Below are 16613 nucleotides of genomic sequence, written 5' to 3'. Positions count from 1 at the left end.
CAGGCCTACCCATTCTCGTCAGGCCCTCAGCAACATCTCACCTTTCCTTAGACTTGCTGTTATCAGCTTTTACCTTTCAGGTAACATTAACTATTACAATACCAAAATATATCCTTCTTTCAAAGAAACTTGCCGTTTCCAAAGTCTAAAACCAAGTTCTTTACTTCAGTATTCCTCACCCCATGGTAGACCTGCAGAGCGACAAGAGCTGATGAAGACCTTTGGCTGGACTGCCAGCCTCAGTAATCGTTGTAAATGTGTGACTCAACTAGTGTCCTCTACCACTACTGGACACCTCTGACTGCTGGTACCCCTACCATCGCTGGAGAGCTCCCTGTCTGCTGGTACCCCTACCATCGCTGGAGAGCTCCCGGTTTGTTGGTACCCCTACGATCGCTGGAGAGCTCCCGGTTTGCTGGTACCCCTACCATTGCTGGAGACCCCCCCTGTCTGCTGGTACCCTTACCATCGCTGGAGAGCTCCCTGACTGCTGGTGCCCCTACCATCGCTGGAGATCTCCCTGTCTGCTGGTACCCCTACCATCGCTGGAGATCTCCTTGTCTGCTGGTACCCCTACCATCGCTGGAGATCTCCCTGACTGCTGGTACCCCTACCATCGCTGGAGATCTCCCTGACTGCTGGTACCCCTACCATCATTGGAGATCTCCCTGTCTGCTGACCCCTACCATCACCACCCCCCTCCCATCATGGAGACATATTACCTAGTAACTCATCTAAGATCTTGATTGTTCTAAAAAGACTTCTGGACCTTGAGTGCTGGACAAGACAGTAGCAGACAATTCCGTCCATAATTGAATATCATTTGTAGAAACAGTTTTTACCTCTTCCTAAACTCCTTTCAGAATCACTTACCAGACTCCTTTCCACCACATCAGAACATCCCACATCAATCATGTCAGACAGGTGACTCATTTATTGGCTTGTTCAAGTCTTCCTGCAACTTTTACTAAGCATCACGGTTTATCTTCCTGGCTGTCTCCGATGCATCACACTAAGGTCTTTATATTACTCAGACAGAGCTGCTTATGTTTTAGCCCTTGGATATGGCACAGAGCTGGATAAAACTGTGTACGATGCAGACATTTCCATCAGTCTGGATGGAATGATTATACAGTTTTATACCATTTTCTATTAAAGAGTAAAAAAGAAAAGACCAGAGGTCATGTATGCTATAGTGGTGACCATTAATTGTGGTATTAAGTTAATTACACCCACTTTTTACTCCTTACCACAAGAAACCGGCATTATATTGTTATAGACTGTGATAGCATCGGAGTACAACCCAAAAGACAAATGAAGGCAAAGTTTCCATTCCTCCTCCTATAGAGAATCGCGCAGACACCTCACCAGACCGCGGAGGAGGAAGGTGAGTAAAAGCCGCAGCGTGGTACGTACAAGGCAATAAATGTTACGTGAAGGTGGACAGCCTGCTCCGATGGACGTGACCTGCTGGCAGGGAGACCTCCGTCAGGACGTCCTCACGTTCCTCTAACCTGTACAGCACATCCCGTGATCTCTCTCTATGTATTCTGCCAGTACAATCGGATTACATGAGCCGTGATGGACGACAGACATTATGGGACATTATGCTACATGGAGCATATGTCTCATTCCCTCAAAGGCAGATCTCAGAGGCCGCCATAGTGACACGGCAGTGTAACTATAGGAGGAGGATACATTAAGCCACCTCAGCCTCCATTATACGGTGGCAGGATATAGAATGTTGCCCGTTACCCTACATCACCTAGAAGATCCACCTATGATTGGGTATAGCTTATTTTTCCACAGAGGAGTCCTGAATAACGGCGCGTCAGTCACATGCATCTTTAGGAGAGGCCATTTTGCTGGCAGTACAGAACTTGGTGAAAACGACAATGCTGAAGTCAACGTACAGCTAAACAAAATGGCAGCAGCCGCTCTGAATGGCGAATTCTCTCGTGTTTAGGCACTTGGAGCCCTCCCAAGCTCTACAAACTCACTCTTAACAGATACAGGTTGTACATGAACCTGTCACCAGCTCACAATAATCTCCATTAATCAGTGTGTTGTCCTCATTTTAGCATTACAATTTAAGGGCATAAAACTTATGTTAACAAGAAGTGTATTGACTGCAATTCTCCACCCTGACCAGCAGGCGGCGCTAGAACATAGCTATGTAACTCACAAGTTCCCTTGTGACCAATATTCATTCTTAGTTCATATTCCATTGGCTCAGCCACCGGTCACTTAAAAATATTCTCTTTCACGTTACTCTTCACTTTGCTCATGAGAAACCACCTCGGGAGATAAAGTTATCTTGTCAATTAGTCTCTGAAAAAAATACCACTCTATAATTACGTCATAGTTACTTACATCTTAGTAATCAAAAATTGCCCTCTACCAGGGGCAAATAATAATCTCCAGGCCCAGGGCAGCCTGTTTCAAAGGGTCCTCTCTATAAGAGTAGTTCATCCGATACCATCTTTATACGTTTATAGGCCTCTGATGTAGGGCTCATCAGGTGGTCCGAGACCCCCAGTGGATTCTTACAGTGTCTGAATCCAGGATACTCTGTGCAATTGGTGTGCGAGTCTGTCCCGGCCACCCACGCACCCCTGGAGGTGGACATTTTGCGGGATTAACCCAATATTTGGCTAGATTCCCAGCCAATTGCTGATCCTGAGCATGTAGACGGAAGGACTCTCTCCCGCTCGTACATGTAGGGGTGTAACATATTCCTAAGTGCTTATTCCTATAGGCTCAGCGTAAGCCAGCTTCCTCTTATTGCACTAATACTGGGTAATATCACAGCACATTTGTCTAGGAGAGCCATTGCAGCGAAGTCAGTGGCCATGTGACTGCTGCATACATCCTGGTAGGCTAACAGGGCGAGGACATCAGGTGACAGTAGGGACCGAGCCTCCATACTACACAGGGGGGAAAGGTAGGGAGCACAGAGATTACACAACGGTATGAGAGAGGCCTCTGTGATCATAAAGGCATAAAATCTCTGCAAAATATCCCTCCCTGGGGCTTATTCATTAAGCTAATGATAATGAAGTCTGCCGTCACTAGTTCCAAAGGTTCAGCCGAAAGGTGACCCTTCCCTAGTGCTTACTACAACAGTCGGGCAAAATCCCGATGTCGGCCTCCACGTAGGACAAGGAAAATGGTTCCATATTATTGTCTGATGTCTCAAGTTAGTATAAAACCACGTCATAAACATGGCCGCTGTACAGTATCAGAGACATCTGTCATTTGGCACAAACTGTACAGTAAGAAATCTTATACCTCTCCGGTAACATAATCTCTCCGACGTTTCCTCTGGGCAGAGGCTGAATTACTGGCGGCGTGGTACCGAGTCCAGTGATGGGTTCTGTGTACCTCAGACTGGTCACCTGACAGATTCCCACCAGCCATTTTGTCTTTGTAGTTCCCCATGTACGGTGTATCGTAGCGGGGACTGTGGTCATAACACAAATGGCATCTGCAATGTGACTATGTGAGAGCAAAATCCACAAATATCTTGTCGTTTTCTTATACACTGATACAAATAATCCACTTATAGGGAACAGTGACAGCTGCGTGTGGTCTGGTGCAGGTGTCTGTGCTGTATATATAATATTCTGTGCAACACTATCTGTGACTATATCCCAATTCCTGAGCCAGTATAGATATCTACTCAACAGGGCTGCAATGAACATAGGCGACAATTCAGTATATATGGGAGCCAGCACAGAATGTGTGTGTGTATGTATGTATATATATATATATATATATATATATATATATATATATATAATTATATACACACACACACACACACACTATATATCAATATATTTCCTATTGCTAGAGGAGGTCTGTTTTAGTATCAGAAAGAGCCAAACAGATCAATTCAATGCCAGCACCCCTTACAGTGTGTTTGGTATTATATTAAATATAACTAAACAGCTGGTATGAAATAAGATATTACACGTGGTAACAGCCAGCAGGTACCGTATGGTAATAGATAGCCTGTACTGTATGGTAACAGTCAGCCGGTACCGTATGGTAATAGATAGCCGGTACTGTATGGTAACAGTCAGCCGGTACACATGGTAATAGCCAGCCGGTACTGTATGGTGATAGCCGGGACTGTATGGTAACAGCCAGCCAGTACAGTGTGGTAATAGATAACCGTTACACACGGTAACAGCCAGCCAGTACAGTGTGGTAATAGATAACCGTTACACATGGTAACAGCCAGCCAGTACAGTGTGGTAATAGATAACCGTTACACATGGTAACAGCCAGCCAGTACAGTGTGGTAATAGATAACCGTTACACACGGTAACAGCCAGCCAGTACAGTGTGGTAATAGATAACCGTTACACACGGTAACAGCCAGCCAGTACAGTGTGGTAATAGATAACCGTTACACATGGTAACAGCCAGCCAGTACAGTGTGGTAATAGATAACCGTTACACATGGTAACAGCCAGCCAGTACAGTGTGGTAATAGATAACCGTTACACATGGTAACAGCCAGCCAGTACAGTGTGGTAATAGATAACCGTTACACACGGTAACAGCCAGCCAGTACAGTGTGGTAATAGGTAACCGTTACACGTGGTAATAGCTAGCCAGTACAGTGTGGTAATAGATAACCGTTACACGTGGTAACAGCCAGCCAGTACAGTGTGGTAATAGATAACCGTTACACGTGGTAATAGCTAGCCAGTACAGTGTGGTAATAGATAACCGTTACACGTGGTAATAGCCAGCCAGTACAGTGTGGTAATATATAACCGTTACACATGGTAATAGCTAGCCAGTACAGTGTGGTAATAGATAACCGTTACATACGGTAACAGCCAGCCAGTACAGTGTGGTAATAGATAACCGTTACACACGGTAATAGCCAGCCAGTACAGTGTGGTAATAGATAACCGTTACACACGGTAATAGCCAGCCAGTACAGTGTGGTAATAGATAACCGTTACACATGGTAATAGCCAGCCAGTACAGTGGTAATAGATAACCGTTACACGTGGTAATAGCCAGCCAGTACAGTGTGGTAATAGATAACCGTTACACATGGTAATAGCCAGCCAGTACAGTGTGGTAATAGATAACCGTTACACATGGTAATAGCCAGCCAGTACAGTGTGGTAATAGATAACCGTTACATACGGTAATAGCCAGCCAGTACAGTGTGGTAATAGATAACCGTTACACATGGTAATAGCCAGCCAGTACAGTGTGGTAATAGATAACCGTTACACATGGTAATAGCCAGCCAGTACAGTGTGGTAATAGATAACCGTTACATACGGTAATAGCCAGCCAGTACAGTGTGGTAATAGATAACCGTTACACATGGTAATAGCCAGCCAGTACAGTGTGGTAATAGATAACCGTTACACATGGTAATAGCCAGCAGAGAAGTTGCAGCTGCAGACATAGAATTATGAATGATTGCCCGGACAACGGCCATTTTGTATGTCAGAATGTCATTGTGAGGACGTGTGTTACAGAGACTTCACTATCTTTCTATGTTCATAGCAGCCAAATCCCAGGTTATATCAACACGGAAACAGCGGCCGGATTTACACCAACATGGCTGGAACTCTAATGCTTTGCAAATCCAAAAGAAGAGAGTGCGATACAGTGTATATAGGGGCTTGTGCCGGGCGCAGTGCTATATGTTGTGTAGATATATCTTATAAGCTGTGATGAACCTTGAAATACTTTACAGACCATTTACTTTAATCTCAATAGTGATGTTCTTCAATATAATGTTATATGTCAGGAAAATAAATGGTCTGTAAGGTTTTACCAGCCGATGAATCCTCCCAGCTTGGAATGGTTTAAACAGTTTGTTCAGTCGCCAAACTTAACCCCTCTAGGTCTGGATAAACCTGCAGAGAAATGGTTAAGCACCCCTTGGTTTCCTGGTTTGCCATTCCGCGCCTCACGGTATGTGTCACTCCCCTCCCCGTTTGCAGCACCAATCCTCAATCCCATCAACCGATCCACCCACATCACAAGATACGGGGTGCAGACCGGTCGTTGGTCAGGGTCCGGCGTAACCGTACCCCTCTGCGTATTGATGCCAGCATATCACCAGCTGGGGGTTCTGACCCACTTCCCCCACCTGTTGGGGCTGGTACCTGCCCCTTGTCTGGAGCTGAGGGAAAGGGGAACTGACCGTCCCCTAGGGCGTGTGCCCCTGCTACAAGCTCGCCAATTTTCTCAACCAGGCTGTGCCGATTGGCAGCCAGGAGACCTCCTCCCATCTCTTCCTCATCCCCTCCACCCCCTCCGTAAACAGACATCTCCCCTGCCCCTCCCCAGGCGGCATTGGGGAGACTGAGCCGTTTAGGGGAAGACTTGGCGTAGTCCAGCGGGTTTCCGTCATCACATCCTAGATAAAAAACACACTCTTCACTTCCTACGCGAGAACGTCCTCCCAGTCCTCCGCCGGGAGAGTCTGGCACAGTGGGGGTTCTGACTGGCACAATTGGGGGGCGGCACGGAATGGGTCCGGCGTTGGACAAAGTGCGTCTGACTGTGGGTTTGGTGGAAGGAGTACGTCTTATTGTTGCCACCCCCGGAGTAGATCCAGATTGCGGGGGAGGTGGAGCAGATCCAGAGGGTGGCATGGCACTGGGCAGACCAGCTGTAGAGGCTGGGCGCTTGGTTTGCAGCATGCGGCGGTAGTTCTGCGCCAAGCTGCTGCTCCTGGGAACAGTAGAGGATCTGTCATAGTCACCGGAGCTTTCGCCATCTGCGTCTCCATTCACCGAATAACAGTCATAGTCAGAGCCTGCGGGGGGGAAACAAGAGGAGATCACATGATCCGTGGTGCAACGTACAATATAAATTATCCGTCTACGGTGAGGACGTCATCCGTGTCGCACAGGCAATCACACAATGCAGCTGCGGTTACAGGGGACGCGTGCAGCCAGCCCACCCCGGCAGAGGGGACGCGCAGCCAGCCCACCCGGCAGAGGGGACGCGCAGCCAGCCCACCCCGGCAGAGGGGACGCGCAGCCAGCCCACCCCGGCAGAGGGGACGCGCAGCCAGCCCACCCCGGCAGAGGGGACGCGCAGCCAGCCCACCCCGGCAGAGGGGACGCGCAGCCAGCCCACCCCGGCAGAGGGGACGCGCAGCCAGCCCACCCCGGCAGAGGGGACGCGCAGCCAGCCCACATTGTGACTCTAGAGCTCAGTTCTGGCCTCATAAGACCGTAGAACCTTCACCCACAGGGTCAGGTCTCCCACGTGTCTTTTGGAATACTGTAGCCGGGCTTTGATGTGGGTCTGTTCCAGCAAGGACTTCCTTCTACCCTCCCTCCAGTACAGCCCGGACTTATGACGCCTGCGTGCTATTCTTACTCCCTTATCTGACACTGAAGGCTGTAACCTCCATTACAGACGTCACTAGCCTCTTGTTGGGCCCATGTACTATTCTCGTCCGGACACTCAGGATTGGAGGACGCCCAGTTGTGCCATATTTGTTCCATGTATTTATGATAGACATAACTGGCAGCGGCTCCTGCCCTCTTAGATCAAGGTCGCAGCCGCTGATCCTACCTGCACTGCGGAGACACTGTGGTCCCGCCCAGGCTGCAGGGACAAGGCGATTGCGCTGCAGATGTGACAGGCGCCGGGACCCGCGCATGCGCAGCCCCACCTGGCTTCTAGGGACTGCACCGGCTGTAGCTCCAGGAGCCGGATAGGGCTGCCCAATAGGCAAAGGAGAGACTTCCCACTGCTCACCGCAGTCCCAGGGGGAGGAGTCACCTGTGTGTGATTGACAGGTAGCGCTTCCAATGGGAAGTCACTGCCAGTCATAGTGTAGCCAGACTCACTGAGGTGGCGGATTGTAATGGGGGAGCAGCAGACTGACATCCGCCGCTGGACAGAACTCTGCCTAGGGGTAGCGTCAGCGTGCCCAGGGGTAGCGTCAGCGTGCCCAGGGGTAGCGTCAGCGTGCCCAGGGGTAGCGTCAGCGTGCCCAGGGGTAGCGTCAGTGCCATGGAAATATCTTTGTACCCTGTTCCTGCTTGGTGCGTCCTGGATCTGCCAGGTTTGTTCCTTTGCATCCATTTTGTAGCTTTTACCCCCGGAGGCCGCAGAGACCAGTGTACTTATGCTGCAGGTAGGTGACACCTTACCTGCACACAGGTGCGCTCCAATACACTATTTATGTCACTAGTGAGGGATGCTGGTGACTTCAGTGGAAATTTAGTATTAATACAGCAAGGGTGGGAACACTAATGCAATCACTTCTTTTCAAAGTTTTTGTCACTAATTAACTTTGACAAAAAGTTGGATTAAGCTTTTTTTTTTTTTTTTTTTACACATTATCAAGTAAATGATTAGTATCCGGGGAGCAGGAGATGGTGTAATCTGTGTACATGGCTATCATATGATGGGACTGTATATTGGGAGCAGGAGATGGTGTGATGTGTGTACATGGCTATCATATGATGGGACTGTATATTGGGAGCAGGAGATGGTGTGATCTGTGTACATGGCTATCATATGATGGGACTGTATATTGGGAGCAGGAGATGGGTGTGATCTGTGTACATGGCTATCATATGATGGGACTGTATATTGGGAGCAGGAGATGGTGTGATGTGTGTACATGGCTATCATATGATGGGACTGTATATTGGGAGCAGGAGATGGGTGTGATCTGTGTACATGGCTATCATATGATGGGACTGTATATTGGGAGCAGGAGATAGGTGTGATCTGTGTACATGGCTATCATATGATGGGACTGTATATTGGGAGCAGGAGATGGGTGTGATCTGTGTACATGGCTATCATATGATGGGACTGTATATTGGGAGCAGGGGATGGTGTGATCTGTGTACATGGCTATCATATGATGGGACTGTATATTGGGAGCAGGAGATGGGTGTGATCTGTGTACATGGCTATCATATGATGGGACTGTATATTGGGAGCAGGAGATAGGTGTGATCTGTGTACATGGCTATCATATGATGGGACTGTATATTGGGAGCAGGAGATGGGTGTGATCTGTGTACATGGCTATCATATGATGGGACTGTATATTGGGAGCAGGGGATGGTGTGATCTGTGTACATGGCTATCATATGATGGGACTGTATATTGGGAGCAGGAGATGGTGTGATGTGTGTACATGGCTATCATATGATGGGACTGTATATTGGGAGCAGGAGATGGTGTGATCTGTGTACATGGCTATCATATGATGGGACTGTATATTGGGAGCAGGGGATGGTGTGATCTGTGTACATGGCTATCATATGATGGGACTGTATATTGGGAGCAGGAGATGGGTGTGACCTGTGTACATGGCTATCATATGATGGGACTGTATATTGGGAGCAGGAGATGGGTGTGATCTGTGTACATGGCTATCATATGATGGGACTGTATATTGGGAGCAGGGGATGGTGTGATCTGTGTACATGGCTATCATATGATGGGACTGTATATTGGGAGCAGGAGATGGTGTGATCTGTGTACATGGCTATCATATGATGGGACTGTATATTGGGAGCAGGGGATGGTGTGATCTGTGTACATGGCTATCATATGATGGGACTGTATATTGGGAGCAGGAGATGGGTGTGATCTGTGTACATGGCTATCATATGATGGGACTGTATATTGGGAGCAGGAGATGGGGTGATCTGTGTACATGGCTATCATATGATGGGACTGTATATTGGGAGCAGGAGATGGCTGTGATCTGTGTACATGGCTATCATATGATGGGACTGTATATTGGGAGCAGGAGATGGTGTGATGTGTGTACATGGCTATCATATGATGGGACTGTATATTGGGAGCAGGAGATGGTGTGATCTGTGTACATGGCTATCATATGATGGGACTGTATATTGGGAGCAGGAGATGGCTGTGATCTGTGTACATGGCTATCATATGATGGGACTGTATATTGGGAGCAGGAGCTGGTGTGATGTGTGTACATGGCTATCATATGATGGGACTGTATATTGGGAGCAGGAGATGGCTGTGATCTGTGTACATGGCTATCATATGATGGGACTGTATATTGGGAGCAGGAGATGGTGTGATCTGTGTACATGGCTATCATATGATGGGAATGTACGTTGGGAGCAGGAGATGGGGTGATCTGTGTACATGGCTATCATATGATGGGACTGTATATTGGGAGCAGGAGATGGTGTGATCTGTGTACATGGCTATCATATGATGGGACTGTATATTGGGAGCAGGAGATGGTGTGATCTGTGTACATGGCTATCATATGATGGGACTGTATATTGGGAGCAGGAGATGGGTGTGATCTGTGTACATGGCTATCATATGATGGGACTGTATATTGGGAGCAGGAGATGGCTGTGATCTGTGTACATGGCTATCATATGATGGGACTGTATATTGGGAGCAGGAGATGGGGTGATCTGTGTACATGGCTATCATATGATGGGACTGTATATTGGGAGCAGGAGATGGCTGTGATCTGTGTACATGGCTATCATATGATGGGACTGTATATTGGGAGCAGGAGATGGTGTGATGTGTGTACATGGCTATCATATGATGGGACTGTATATTGGGAGCAGGAGATGGTGTGATCTGTGTACATGGCTATCATATGATGGGACTGTATATTGGGAGCAGGAGATGGGTGTGATCTGTGTACATGGCTATCATATGATGGGACTGTATATTGGGAGCAGGAGATGGTGTGATGTGTGTACATGGCTATCATATGATGGGACTGTATATTGGGAGCAGGAGATGGGTGTGATCTGTGTACATGGCTATCATATGATGGGACTGTATATTGGGAGCAGGAGATAGGTGTGATCTGTGTACATGGCTATCATATGATGGGACTGTATATTGGGAGCAGGAGATGGGTGTGATCTGTGTACATGGCTATCATATGATGGGACTGTATATTGGGAGCAGGGGATGGTGTGATCTGTGTACATGGCTATCATATGATGGGACTGTATATTGGGAGCAGGAGATGGTGTGATGTGTGTACATGGCTATCATATGATGGGACTGTATATTGGGAGCAGGAGATGGTGTGATCTGTGTACATGGCTATCATATGATGGGACTGTATATTGGGAGCAGGGGATGGTGTGATCTGTGTACATGGCTATCATATGATGGGACTGTATATTGGGAGCAGGAGATGGGTGTGACCTGTGTACATGGCTATCATATGATGGGACTGTATATTGGGAGCAGGAGATGGGTGTGATCTGTGTACATGGCTATCATATGATGGGACTGTATATTGGGAGCAGGGGATGGTGTGATCTGTGTACATGGCTATCATATGATGGGACTGTATATTGGGAGCAGGAGATGGTGTGATCTGTGTACATGGCTATCATATGATGGGACTGTATATTGGGAGCAGGGGATGGTGTGATCTGTGTACATGGCTATCATATGATGGGACTGTATATTGGGAGCAGGAGATGGGTGTGATCTGTGTACATGGCTATCATATGATGGGACTGTATATTGGGAGCAGGAGATGGGGTGATCTGTGTACATGGCTATCATATGATGGGACTGTATATTGGGAGCAGGAGATGGCTGTGATCTGTGTACATGGCTATCATATGATGGGACTGTATATTGGGAGCAGGAGATGGTGTGATGTGTGTACATGGCTATCATATGATGGGACTGTATATTGGGAGCAGGAGATGGTGTGATCTGTGTACATGGCTATCATATGATGGGACTGTATATTGGGAGCAGGAGATGGCTGTGATCTGTGTACATGGCTATCATATGATGGGACTGTATATTGGGAGCAGGAGCTGGTGTGATGTGTGTACATGGCTATCATATGATGGGACTGTATATTGGGAGCAGGAGATGGCTGTGATCTGTGTACATGGCTATCATATGATGGGACTGTATATTGGGAGCAGGAGATGGTGTGATCTGTGTACATGGCTATCATATGATGGGAATGTACGTTGGGAGCAGGAGATGGGTGTGATCTGTGTACATGGCTATCATATGATGGGACTGTATATTGGGAGCAGGAGATGGTGTGATCTGTGTACATGGCTATCATATGATGGGACTGTATATTGGGAGCAGGAGATGGGTGTGATCTGTGTACATGGCTATCATATGATGGGACTGTATATTGGGAGCAGGAGATGGCTGTGATCTGTGTACATGGCTATCATATGATGGGACTGTATATTGGGAGCAGGAGATGGGGTGATCTGTGTACATGGCTATCATATGATGGGACTGTATATTGGGAGCAGGAGATGGCTGTGATCTGTGTACATGGCTATCATATGATGGGACTGTATATTGGGAGCAGGAGATGGCTGTGATCTGTGTACATGGCTATCATATGATGGGACTGTATATTGGGAGCAGGAGATGGTGTGATCTGTGTACATGGCTATCATATGATGGGACTGTATATTGGGAGCAGGAGATGGGGTGATCTGTGTACATGGCTATCATATGATGGGACTGTATATTGGGAGCAGGAGATGGGGTGATCTGTGTACATGGCTATCATATGATGGGACTGTATATTGGGAGCAGGAGATGGTGTGATCTGTGTACATGGCTATCATATGATGGGACTGTATATTGGGAGCAGGAGATGGTGTGATCTGTGTACATGGCTATCATATGATGGGACTGTATATTGGGAGCAGGAGATGGGGTGATCTGTGTACATGGCTATCATATGATGGGACTGTATATTGGGAGCAGGAGATGGTGTGATCTGTGTACATGGCTATCATATGATGGGACTGTATATTGGGAGCAGGAGATGGTGTGATCTGTGTACATGGCTATCATATGATGGGACTGTATATTGGGAGCAGGAGATGGTGTGATCTGTGTACATGGCTATCATATGATGGGACTGTATATTGGGAGCAGGAGATGGGTGTGATCTGTGTACATGGCTATCATATGATGGGACTGTATATTGGGAGCAGGGGATGGTGTGATCTGTGTACATGGCTATCATATGATGGGACTGTATATTGGGAGCAGGAGATGGGGTGATCTGTGTACATGGCTATCATATGATGGGACTGTATATTGGGAGCAGGAGATGGCTGTGATCTGTGTACATGGCTATCATATGATGGGACTGTATATTGGGAGCAGGAGATGGCTGTGATCTGTGTACATGGCTATCATATGATGGGACTGTATATTGGGAGCAGGAGATGGGTGTGATCTGTGTACATGGCTATCATATGATGGGACTGTATATTGGGAGCAGGAGATGGTGTGATGTGTGTACATGGCTATCATATGATGGGACTGTATATTGGGAGCAGGAGATGGTGTGATGTGTGTACATGGCTATCATATGATGGGACTGTATATTGGGAGCAGGAGATGGTGTGATGTGTGTACATGGCTATCATATGATGGGACTGTATATTGGGAGAAGGAGATGGGTGTGATCTGTGTACATGGCTATCATATGATGGGACTGTATATTGGGAGCAGGAGATGGGTGTGATCTGTGTACATGGCTATCATATGATGGGACTGTATATTGGGAGCAGGAGATGGGGTGATCTGTGTACATGGCTATCATATGATGAGACTGTATATTGGGAGCAGGAGATGGGTGTGATCTGTGTACATGGCTATCATATGATGGGACTGTATATTGGGAGCAGGAGATGGGTGTGATCTGTGTACATGGCTATCATATGATGGGACTGTATATTGGGAGCAGGAGATGGGTGTGATCTGTGTACATGGCTATCATATGATGGGACTGTACGTTGGGAGCAGGAGATGGGTGTGACCTGTGTACATGGCTATCATATGATGGGACTGTATGTTGGGAGCAGGAGATGGGTGTGACCTGTGTACATGGCTATCATATGATGGGACTGTATATTGGGAGCAGGAGATGGCTGTGATCTGTGTACATGGCTATCATATGATGGGACTGTATATTGGGAGCAGGAGATGGGTGTGATCTGTGTACATGGCTATCATATGATGGGACTGTATATTGGGAGCAGGGGATGGTGTGATCTGTGTACATGGCTATCATATGATGGGACTGTATATTGGGAGCAGGAGATGGTATGATCTGTGTACATGGCTATCATATGATGGGACTGTATATTGGGAGCAGGAGATGGTGTGATCTGTGTACATGGCTATCATATGATGGGACTGTATATTGGGAGCAGGAGATGGTGTGATCTGTGTACATGGCTATCATATGATGGGACTGTATATTGGGAGCAGGGGATGGTGTGATCTGTGTACATGGCTATCATATGATGGGACTGTACGTTGGGAGCAGGAGATGGCTGTGATCTGTGTACATGGCTATCATATGATGGGACTGTATATTGGGAGCAGGAGATGGGTGTGATCTGTGTACATGGCTATCATATGATGGGACTGTATATTGGGAGCAGGAGATGGTGTGATCTGTGTACATGGCTATCATATGATGGGACTGTATATTGGGAGCAGGAGATGGTGTGATCTGTGTACATGGCTATCATATGATGGGACTGTATATTGGGAGCAGGGGATGGTGTGATCTGTGTACATGGCTATCATATGATGGGACTGTATATTGGGAGCAGGGGATGGTGTGATCTGTGTACATGGCTATCATATGATGGGACTGTATATTGGGAGAAGGAGATGGGTGTGATCTGTGTACATGGCTATCATATGATGGGACTGTATATTGGGAGCAGGTGATGGTGTGATCTGTGTATATGGCTATCACATGATGGGACTGTATATTGGGAGCAGGAGATGGTATGATCTGTGTACATGGCTATCATATGATGGGACTGTATATTGGGAGCAGGAGATGGTGTGATCTGTGTACATGGCTATCATATGATGGGACTGTATATTGGGAGCAGGAGATGGTGTGATCTGTGTACATGGCTATCATATGATGGGACTGTATATTGGGAGCAGGAGATAGGTGTGATCTGTGTACATAGCTATCATATGATGGGACTGTACGTTGGGAGCAGGAGATGGTGTAATCTGTGTACATGGCTATCATATGATGGGACTGTATATTGGGAGCAGGGGATGGTGTGATCTGTGTACATGGCTATCATATGATGGGACTGTATATTGGGAGCAGGAGATGGTGTAATCTGTGTACATGGCTATCATATGATGGGACTGTATATTGGGAGCAGGAGATGGTGTGATCTGTGTACATGGCTATCATATGATGGGACTGTATATTGGGAGCAGGAGATGGTGTGATCTGTGTACATGGCTATCATATGATGGGACTGTATATTGGGAGCAGGAGATGGTGTGATCTGTGTACATGGCTATCATATGATGGGACTGTATATTGGGAGCAGGAGATGGGTGTGATCTGTGTACATGGCTATCATATGATGGGACTGTATATTGGGAGCAGGAGATGGGTGTGATCTGTGTACATGGCTATCATATGATGGGACTGTATATTGGAAGCAGGAGATGGCTGTGATCTGTGTACATGGCTATCATATGATGGGACTGTATATTGGAAGCAGGAGATGGCTGTGATCTGTGTACACGATTTACCTTGTGACGGTATAGTGTCCTCGGAGCAGGAAGGGGTGGTAGTTTGGGTGCTATAGCCACTAGAATATTGCAGAGAGTCACGGCTGCTTTTCTGGTGCTCCAGGCTCAAACCGCGGGTTAATACCATCGCCAAGTCGCTGGCTGCCGGGGAAACCTCCTCTCCATGCTGTGACATAGAGAAAGGTAATGCTGAGTACACCTGCAACGTTTGCGCTACAAATCATTACGACTGAAAGCGATGTATTGGATGGATTGCACGGTATTACGGATGTGCGAGAGGGGAAGTGGGCGCCTGCATGTTGTCCATGCGAGTGCTTTGCGATAGCACATATTAGCATAGCTACACAGCAGAACTGCGTACGCAATCGCATCAGCGATCCTTGCTGAATCAGTCCCACAGTCCTCTCGTAGTTATCCTCTCTCTCCAACTGATCCTTTCAAGTCACAACCTCCACTTCCCCCTCCCCAACCTCCATTTCCCCCTCCCCAACCTCCACTTCCCCCTCCCCCTCCTCCACTTCCCCCTCCCCAACCTCCACTTCCACCTCCCCCTCCCCAACTTCCCCCTCCCCAACCTCCGATTCCCCCTCCCCAACCTCCACTTCCTTCTCCCCCTCCTCCGATTCCCCCTCCCCCACCTCCCCCTCCCCCACCTCCACTTCCCCCTCCCCCCTCCCCAACCTCCACTTCCCCCTCCCCAACCTCCGATTCCCCCTCCCCAACCTCCACTTCCCCCTCCCCCTCCTCCGATTCCCCCTCCCCCTCCTCCCCCTCCCCCACCTCCCCCTCCCCAACCTCCACTTCCCCCTCCCCAACCTCCACTTACGGGGAGCAAAACATGTAGGGTTCCACCATATATAAGGTACCAGCACCAGGCTGCAGGGCCAGTCTTGGTTTTAATTGTAGGGTGGAAAAAATTGCGTAAGGGTCCCCCTATAATTAAAACCAGCTCCGGACCTTTTCTAGCAGGGGGCCGGTGCCACAGCCAGGTCAGTCCTGATCGCTAGTCA

The 16613-nt window shown here is 47.8% G+C and overlaps 1 protein-coding gene across 1 annotated transcript in view; it reads right to left on the bottom strand.

Annotated features, from left to right (window-relative positions):
- Positions 1–4422: 4422 nt before the first annotated feature.
- Positions 4423–16613, bottom strand: part of MTSS2 (MTSS I-BAR domain containing 2) — a 120978-nt gene continuing 108787 nt past the window's right edge. Inside the window, 2 exon segments of the mRNA XM_088446225.1 lie at positions 4423–6811; positions 15604–15769. Of these exon segments, the coding sequence (XP_088302351.1) occupies positions 6027–6811; positions 15604–15769 (951 nt within the window). The 3' untranslated portion in view covers positions 4423–6026.

Source organism: Taudactylus pleione, unplaced genomic scaffold (assembly GCF_031769625.1).
Source record: "Taudactylus pleione unplaced genomic scaffold, aTauple2 ptg000394l, whole genome shotgun sequence".
In the NCBI taxonomy this organism is placed as follows: domain Eukaryota; kingdom Metazoa; phylum Chordata; class Amphibia; order Anura; family Myobatrachidae; genus Taudactylus; species Taudactylus pleione.
Note: the sequence above shows the minus strand (reverse complement) of the source record. Positions and strands in the feature narration are given on the sequence as shown.